Here is a 10,084-nt window from a genome sequence, read left to right as displayed (position 1 = left end):
CAGTTTTGACCCCCGCCACCTCCTCTCCCTCCTCGGCCTAGTGACTGAGCATCTAACCCGCCGGAAGAGGAGAAAACCCGCCGGAGACACCGGGAAGCTTTTCGCCGGAAATCCCACCTCCGGCCGCCATAGGTCAAATTTTACCCTAAAACCCGGAGTAAGTCCTGACGGGACCACTCCCAAGGAAAGATTTACCGAAAAATTGGCAAAACCTCCATTGAAAATGGACAACCCTTACCTGAAAAATTTCAAATTTACACTTCTACTAACACACATCCAACCTTAACTCCTGGAGCCATCCGCTCCCCACAAACACAACCACCACATAATCAACAATACATCAACATCCAAACATCACATAAATATCCAGCTTAAACATTAAACCTCATACTTCAGATACTCTAAACAGAAATCAACAGACCGAGCACACCATCGAAATAATTTACATTAATCCCAAAGTATTCAAAGCTACTAGACACTAGCCGAAGCAAGAAAACACGGGTAGGTTAAACAGATAACCTACTGGTGAAAAGTGGCGAAAAAGCGGGTGATTATGCCTCGCCTCCTACTAGATCCAACCCGAACTCTGCAGACTGGGCAATTTAAAACAAAGGGCCCAGGGGAAAAACATTTAATAACGTTAGAATGAGTGGACAAAAAATAAATTAATAAATAAAGTATTTATGTTTCCCCAAACCAATTTCTAAAGAAAAATCGAATGCATGCCACAAGCGATAAAACTTTATCTCAATAAATATCGAGCCTCTCCGACTCTATAATATATGTATGTATTTACACACGTCCATACTCCCTATATAAATTCATGGGTCTATATAGGGCTACTACGCTCGCTTCCAACGCTCAAGTCACGCCTGAATGCGATGCTACACTACGCCATTAAGGTGGACAGACGGGTGTATAAATATGTGCCTATACCCTCTATATGAATTAAACATTCATATAAGGCTGCTACGCTCACGTCCAACGCTCACATCACACCATAATGCGGCTATATGCTACGCCATTAAGGTGGACAGACATATATGGCTAGCTAGCATTTATATACACACTCTTCTCAATATACATATTTATACTCACCGAAAAATCCCATTTTTCGGTAACTCTCCAAGAGAAATAAAAGCGTCAAAATTAAATGACGTCAAAATACCAACAATTTTAAATGCTCAACCAAAACCATAGCATGCATGATATCTAAAATAAAAGTCCACTCACAAATTAGGCCTAAGCCTGATGTCGATCTGGGGCCTCGTTTGCTCGAACCTCCTCACGTCCTGTTCCAAATATAATATTAATTTCCCGACTGAAATTCCATTACTTACTCAAAAATAGGCAAAATAAAAATGAGCCGTAACTACGCTTATTCTCGCCAAACTTCGATAATCCTAAACCGAAACGATCCAAACTTAAATACCAAAATCGGTAGACGCAACATAATCTCCCACAGATTTAACGACTTAGATCCTACGGCCGGATTCTACATTAATTAACCGCCAAAAATACCAAACTTCGGAAATTCACAAACCTAACTAAAACTCCTCCAAAAATTCCATAATTCACATCAATAAACTCCCCTTAATTATCCACATTTAAAACCATAAAAATCTCCCACACAGCGGCGGCCGGAGGCCAATTCCGGCGACCTCCAATGCCTATGAAAATTTGACAGCATCTTCCTCTCAACTCACTCTACAACTTCTTTAACTAGCACAACACCCAATTCTAAGCCTAACTAGGTCAATCAAGCAAAAACATCATAAAAGCCCTAGAAAATTCAACTCCACATTTCTCCTTACCTAGCTCAAGGGAGGTGAGACATTTGGAGGGGTTGTTGCACGAGAGGAGAGCTCTCTTTTGAGCCAAGTAGCTCCAGCTATGGCGGCCGGAGGAGGGAGTTCCGGCGATGGAACCACCATGGCAGTCGGGCCTTTCGAGGGAAAGAACTCATTCACGGCGGAGCTAGGGCGGCTCTCACCGGCCTAAAATGGAAGTTGGGTCATAGGCCGACCGAACGAGACCGGAGCGGCGGCCTACGGTGGCCGGACGGCGGCAAGCTGAGCGGAGGAAACCAGCGGATCGGGCAGCTCGGGAGGGAGGGAGAGAAGAGAGAAAGAGAGTGGGCTTTCCACTCTAATTTTTGACCCGGTCCTAACTTAATACCCACTCCACAACAAACCCAACTCCAAAAATAAAACACCCCGAAAAATAATAACCTATAAAAATTACCTTTTACTAGTTAAAATTTACCATTTTTACCGTTGTCATATTTTTCTCCTACGAATAATCTTCCGAACATAACCGTCCCTGAAACCCCTCTAGGGACCAATTAAACTAAAACCGCAATGACGGTAAAATTCTTATTATAACCAAGCTAGTAAATAAGGTAAAAATTTAAGGGTCGGGATGTGACATTTAATGAGTTCCATTTATTTTTCGGGAACTCTCTTGCTCATTTTATTTGACATGTGGGACATGTCAAGTGATTTATATTATTTTTGGGGAAGTGATATTATTGATCATTTATTATTTTACTTCACCATAAAAGGGTTGATTTATATTGATTATTGCTAGCTAAGCTTATTAGCGGTCCTTATCATATGTAAGTCGCTATTATAGCCTTATTAGCGGTCTTCTTCATATGTGAGTAGAGCGCGTAGTGTGGGACGCTATTATAGCCTGGGAGGCAATCGATCGGTATATATATATATATATATTTATTGTTAGCTAGCCATTATTTAGCGGTCCTCATCATATGTGAGTTGAGCGCTTAGCGTGGGATGCTATTATAGTCTTATTAGCAATCCTCATCATATGTGAGTAGAGCGCTTAGCATGGGACGCTATTATAGCCTGGGAGGCTCATAGTTATGGTGAAACCTCTTCCCCATATTTTATTGATTTATTGGGAACCAATGGGATTGGTTCATTCTTGTTGCCTCTAATTATTTTCATAAAGATTTCCAAGAATGGCATGCATAAATAATTTTCTCAATGGAAAATATGGGAAAAACATTAAATTGATTTCAATGCTCTATCATTAAGTCCGTATTTTTATTATTTATTTTGTCCACTCATTCTAACGTTTTAAATGCTTCTCCCCTGGGCCTTTCATTTTAAATGCCCAGTCTGCAGAGTTCTGTTCGGCAAGAGTAGGAGGCGAGTCATATTTCCCACCTCATCCAGTTTTCTCTCATAGGTTACTAGTTTAACCTACTTGTATATTTTCTTCTTTCCTAGTAGTTGCTATGATAACCATGGGATGTTTTAAGTGATATTAATGTGGTGGTGTGTTAAGAGCTTGTGACTCCACTTAGGAGTGATGAAAAAGATTTATTTGGTATGTTTGTATGAGAGATTAAATTCTTGAAATTATTTTGAATTGTTATTTTAGTTGAGGTGGTGGATGATTACTTGGGGGAGCGGATGGCTCTAGAAGATGTGGATTAAATTGTTTTAGAAGTGTTTGGGTTGTTGGTGATTTTTCTTTCAGGTAGGGTTACCCATTTTCAAGAGAGATTATGCCAAAATTTTAGTAGAATTTCCCTTGAGGTGGGTTCCGTAGGGTTTATCCCGGATTTAAAGGGGAAATCCAGGGTAGGTCTTGACAGAGGAGAGCAGGAAACAAGGAGAAGAAGAGAGAAATCATTATAAAACAAAAGATAGCTCTAGTGGGACTGTCAAATTTGACATTGAGGAGGAGGCTGTCAAATCCACATAGGAATTGATAGCTCGGTTGGAGCGTTTCTTCTGCATCATTTGTTGCTTGTTGAAATTCTACGGTTGATTTGACACCACCGTTGGAGATGCTCTTAGGCGATTGAATTTGAAAAGTGGTCAGAGATTTGACACTTCTCTTACCTGCCTCACAGCTGTTGTTCTCCCTTGAGACATGTCCCATGCCAAATTCAGAAACCTCCTTGGAAGCTGGTTCTTTCTCGGTATGACAGGTGATCGGAATGACCGGAGTGATCTGATTCCGGCAAAAACCCCAAAGGTTGAAGCTTGTGGATATTCCGAGGGGAAGTTAGCCTGTGTGTTCAGTGGTTGACATGGGGGTTCAGCAATGGGAGCTCTGTCATAGACAATGCCCCAACGAGACAAAGCTGGATTGATCCGGTGACTACATGCTGTATTTGAATGCCCCAGTCTTCCAAACTTGTGGCAGAAATTCTTTAGCCCTTCATATTGTAGCTTGATTTTTGTAGTACTGATTTGTGATCGAGGAAGTGGGACAAAAGTTGTGAGTGGTCGCCAAGTATCAAGATCAACACGAATTCTGAGATAACCCCGAAAGCCTACCACACTAGGGTCTTCCACATCAAGTACAGATCCGAGCATCTCCCCTAATTTCCGGCCATTGTTCTTCGTCATTTGCTCCAGTGGGATTCCATGAGCTTCTATCCAAAAAGAAACCCGGTTGGATTCAATCTCCTCAATTAAGTGGTAACGTGGCCAGTGCCTGATTGAAAAACAGTACCCCTTTATCAACCATGGACTTGTATCCAAAAGCTTACTGGCCAATTTCTCAGATCCGACCGAGATTGAGCAGGTGTTCTTCTTGGCCCGTATAATTCGGATTTGACCCAGAGACTTCCACATATTCATCAGGCCGTTCTTGATACCCCCAAGACTCGGTTCTTCATCTGCTACTAAGATTCCGAGCATATTGATACCACCGTTCAGATCCAAAACATCAACAGTTTCTTCAAAACAGCATGGCACAGCCTCAATGATACTCTCATCAGCGTAGGGTATCTCACCATGTTGTTCCAATGAGGAAGCCATAACAGTTTCCTTAATAAGTGAGATAACAACTCACACAACACTCACAAAGGAGTAACTAAGCTTAACACCAAAATGGGTAGGAGTATAATCACAATAAATGTGAGCTTTAGACAGTTGGAATAATGATCATAAAGCCTGCTAAATGATTCAGTAGGGTGAGATCTGACCACCACTACAGGACTAAACAATCTAAAACAGGAGAAAAAATGTTGGAATGGGGAAAGGATTAATGGGGCCAAGCTATTGGCTGGAATTTGTGATGTGATAAATGAGAAAAGAATGAATTAGATCAGGGAATAATTTTAGAGTGGGAAGGTAAGGAAGTGGGTGAAGAGTTAAAAGCCAGATTTGATAAATCATAGAGAAAAGGAAGTGAGAAGGAGGAGCTTCTCTCACTAGACTCTCATTTTGTGTTCTAACGATGCTAATTGCGATCCCAAGTCATCCTTGTTCCTAATATAAGCATATGCACCATAGTTAGTCCTAACATCAAATTTTTCTTAAAAGTAAGTCACAGTAGTAACTAAGCTTCTATTTATGGGCTTGTTTCAGAGAGAACACAAATAAGAAGTATTGATAAGAACATGCAAAAGTGATGCTTGTCAAGAATGGAACCCTTCCTGCCCTTTTAGAACTGAAAGTATAGGATTTATGCATAGATAAACTTGTCAAAGATCAATGACAAAAATAAGAGTGTAAAGGATCCCAAATCCATTGTTTTATAACAATGAGCTGCAAATCTAAGAAATTTTCAGGAAATAGGTAGTAAGAAAGAAAAAATTCACCAACAATTGACCTTTCAATATTTTCATGGGAAAATTTCCAGAATCAAAATAGACAAGCAAAGGAACAATGTCCCAAAATTACAAGCCGTTTGGAGTTCAAATGCATAGTCAAATAGGGATCCAAAGTGACTGAAAATGCAGTAAACTTTACTAAGATTCTAAAACACTATGTGAACTTGAAAATATCACAAGTTTCTCAAATCAACTCCGTTTTTCTTGAAACCAAGTTTAAAACGATCATTGAAGAGTCTATTTTCAACTGTTAAAAACTGAGGATAAAATAAAAAGTATAAGCTTTTCAAAAATCTTGGAAAAGCCCACTGGTTTGAGCTTGGTGGTGTCTTTGAGACATACTATAAAACAAGTGGTGTGCACTATGTGATCATTGCTCTATTTCTGATCCAAGCATTCTAAGGAACCTACCAATACTAGCTAATATTCAAAAGTGCATCCCAACAAAAATCTTGAACGCATTTAGATAGAAATCTTATTAGGGGAAGAAACGTATTACCAAAAAAAGTATATTCTGATGTTGTTACGAAATAGGAGGGAACCTCAGTGATTCAAATGCCCAAAACCCTCGAAGGAAGTCTCTATGCTCCCTTAACTCTCAAGTCATCACATAAAATAATGCACTTTTATGCATAAAAACATAAAGATATTTTCAGAAACATCTCTAACTAGTGAAGACCCCCTACCTGGACATTCTGATGTGCAACTCCCAGCAAGTACCACTTGACCAACCTTTAGTTCCCTTGTATCCTTGTTCCTAATATAAGCATATGTAGTACCTTAGTCAGTCCTAACATTAGTCAAAGTTGCACTTTCAAAGAATCAGCAGTAGCTAGAGTTTCCATATGTGGGCTTATTCCAAAAGGAAAATAGTGATCAGATTATTATAACACAGAGACAATGCTTTGTTAAAAATGGAGTTTTTCCTTAACCCTTTTTGGACTGAAATACAAGTTCAAAGCATGATTTGCATATCTAATTTAACTTGTTAATTAAAGGTCACAGACTGATGCAAAAGGTAAAAGCTCTCAAACCAATTGTTTTGTAACACTAAGCTGCAATTTGCGAAATTTCCAGATAACAGATAATAAGAGAGAAAAATTCATTAACAATGGAATTTTTATTACTTTCAGCTGAAAATCTCCAGAATCAAAGTAGACAAGCAAAACTACAATGTCCCAAAATTTCAAGTCGTTTGGAGTTCAAATACATGGTCAAATAGAGACCCAAAGTGAATGAAAATGCAGTTTCTGCCGAAAATTCTGAAACACTGTATGAAGTTTTAAAATAGCACAAGTTTCTCAAATCAACTCCGTTTTGCTTGAAACAAAGTTTAAAACGATCATTGAAGAGTATATTTTCAACTGTTAAAAACTGAGATTGAACAAAGAAATATAGACTTTTCGAAAATCATGGAAAAGCCCACTGGTTCAGCTTTGTTGTGTCTGTGAGGCATTCTATCAAACATGTGGTGTGCACTATATGAAACCCAATCAAAATCGGAATTGGAGAGAGAAGGAAAGGATTACCTTGAAGAATCGAATGCATGGCTGGAGAGTCACCGACGGCGACATTGTAGACGAACCCAGAAAAGAAGAAGACGAGGGATTAGGTCCCAAACGAAAAAACAAAGCTCAAGGGAGCTCGAAATCGAAAGAAAAGAGATGAGTTTACCTTTCAGAAACTTGAGCTCGCCGGAAAAGAGAGGATTTGGCCAGATATCGGAATTGGGGTTAGGGTTTGAATTTTCGATATGAGAAAGGGGATGGTTGGATGTCGATTTTGTGGGTGTGGGGAGGTAGAGGAGAGAGAGGAGAGTTGAGTGCTGATCTCCGATCGGCCAACGACGAACGAACGACAGCGGAGGCACGCCTGGAAGGGGAACGGCTCCTCTGCCCTTCTCTCTCTCGAACTCTCTCTTTCTCTCTCGACCAAATGAACGGTTTGAGTGTGAGTGTGTCTGTGAGAGAGAGGTTTTGAGCGATATGTCAAGACCCACCCCGAATTTCACCCTGAAACCCGAAGTAAATCCTGCGGGGACCACCTCCAAGAAAAGTTTACCGAAAATTCAGCATAACCTCCCTTGAAAATAGACAACCCTTCCTAATAATACCTGCATACACTTCTGAAAATCCAAATCTAACCTTAATCTCCTAGAGCTTTCGTGCTCCCCCACATCACAACATCTCCCAAATCATATACTAACTTTAAAAAGAAAATCTCACAGCCAACAACCAAAATACATAGAAACTCTATTTGAGAGGAAAGGAACTAGAAATATAAAAATGAGCGGAAACTATACTATTGACTATGCCTCTTCTCCATGTACGCTCGACCTCAACTATGCTAACTTGCAACCGGGCATTTTTAAAACGAAGGGCCTAGGGGAAAATGTTAGAGTGAGTGGACAAAAATGAATTTAATGAAAAATATTTATCCTTTCCCAATTTAAATTTCCATAGAAAATATGCTGCATGCGACAGCTCAAAAGCTCTCAACTCATCAATTGGCAATTACATAACTAGCTACGGCTAGTCTCCAAACTTAATAAAATAAAGCCTCTCAAGCTAAAATAATATATATATATATATGTATGTATTTACACTCGTCAGACTCCTTGTACGAATTCTATGAACAGAATAGAAAAATAGAAATTCATACAAGGCTACGACGCTTGCGTCTAACGCTCACGTCGCGCCATAATAGAATTTTTCCTCGTTATGACCGAAGAGGACGGGTGTATATACGTGTGGACTCCCTATATGAAAACCTATAAGAACCAGATAAGAAAGTAGTTTTCATATAGGGCTATGACGCTTGTGTCTAACACTCACGTCACACCATAATGGAATTTTACCTCATTATGACGGACCAAGCACGTGTGGCTAGCTAACATTTATATACATAGTATCCTCATAAACATCCAATAAACATATCCACCAAAAATATCATTTTCGGTAACTCTCCAAAAGATGAAAATTGTCAAATATCAAAGAAACCAATAAATTTCAACAGAAGAATAACTGATAAACAATATAATGTATCGCATGCTTTTAATTAGAACAAAAGTCCACTCACAACTTTAGGCATAAGCCTGACGAAATCCAATTCACCACTCAAGTGAGGTCTCCTCAAATTCTGGCACAAAAACCATGCTTAGGACCACACTTCAATTTCAGAATAAATAATACTTAAATCTATAACCCAAAACTCTTCCGCCTAACCCACTACCCTTTCTAGGGTTAAGATTATCGAATTCACCCGAAATTCCAACCACAGCCTTATTTCTTTTATTTCAACATTCTAAAACAATAATAAGGAAAATCCAACGGTCAGATTCTACCCCATTAACCGCCAAATTCACCAATCTTTCAAAAATCCCAAACCTATCCAAAACTCCTCCAAAAATTCTAAACTTCATACTATTAAACTACCCTTAATATTACACATTTAAAATCATGAAAATCCCCCTAACAGCGGCGGCCGGCAGCCGACTCCGGCGACCTCAAATGCCTACCAAATTTTAACAGCATCTTCCTCTCAACCCACTCTACAACTTTCCTAACTAACACAAACACCAATTCCAAGCCTAACTAGGTCGATCGAACAAAAATATCGAGAGAACTACCACGGCAGTCAGACCTTTCGGCTGCGTTTACTCTCCCACGCCGGTGCAAGGGAGGCTGCCACTGGTCCAGGAAGGAAGCTGGGTAGGAGGCCGACCACCAATCGGGACCGGAGCGGCGGTCTCAGGCGGCTGGACGGCGACGAACTGAACGGAGGAAATCCGGCGGGTCGGGGATAGCTCGGGGGAGAGGGAGAGAAGAGAGAGAGCTTTTACTAGCTAAAATTTACCATTTTTACTGTCGTCACATTTTTCTCCTACGAATAATTCCATTAAAATAGTCGTCCCCCAAAACCCTTCTTGGGACCAATTAAACCATAAACTCATTGACGGAGACAGTAAAATTCTTATTAATACTAAGCTGTAAATAAGGTAAAAATTTAAGAGTCGGGATGTGACAGATAGGTTTTTCTTTTTTGTCTAAGTGTCAAGTGTTTTAGGTTTCGAGTTAAGTGTTTCCCAAATCATACAACAGAACTCCAAATTTTAATTGTCTAAGAATGACATCCTTAAATTGCAAGAGCGGGAGATCTCAGCCTTAATTTTTTCTGACACGACCCACCTCGAATTTCACCCTGAAACCTGGAGTAAGTCGTGCGGGGGCCACCTCCAAGGAAAAATTACTGAAAAGATTGATAAAATCTCCCTTGAAAATGGATAACCCTAACTCAAAAAAATCCAAATTACACTCTTAATACAACACGTCCAAACATCACATAATTATCCTTCAGAAATTCTAAACATAATATACAATAATCCCAAAGTATTCAGAGCTACTAGACACTAGCGGAAGCAAGAAAACACGAGTAGGTTAAACATGTAACCTACTGATGAAAACTGACGGAAATGCGGGTGACTAT

General features: G+C 39.8%; 1 protein-coding gene across 1 annotated transcript; it reads right to left on the bottom strand.

The window, feature by feature from the left end:
* Positions 1-551: 551 nt before the first annotated feature.
* On the bottom strand, positions 552-4,991 carry LOC101315302. The gene is made up of 2 exons (XM_004309597.1): positions 3,876-4,991; positions 552-593 (listed from the first exon to the last, which is right to left on the bottom strand). Exons 1-2 carry the CDS (start codon positions 4,800-4,802, stop codon positions 552-554), a joined length of 969 nt encoding a protein of 322 aa, XP_004309645.1. The 5' UTR covers positions 4,803-4,991.
* Between the last annotated feature and the right edge of the window lie 5,093 nt (positions 4,992-10,084).

The sequence above is a fragment of the Fragaria vesca genome, unplaced genomic scaffold (genome assembly GCF_000184155.1).
Source record: "Fragaria vesca subsp. vesca unplaced genomic scaffold, FraVesHawaii_1.0 scf0512996, whole genome shotgun sequence".
Lineage (NCBI taxonomy): Eukaryota > Viridiplantae > Streptophyta > Magnoliopsida > Rosales > Rosaceae > Fragaria > Fragaria vesca.
Note: the sequence above shows the minus strand (reverse complement) of the source record. Positions and strands in the feature narration are given on the sequence as shown.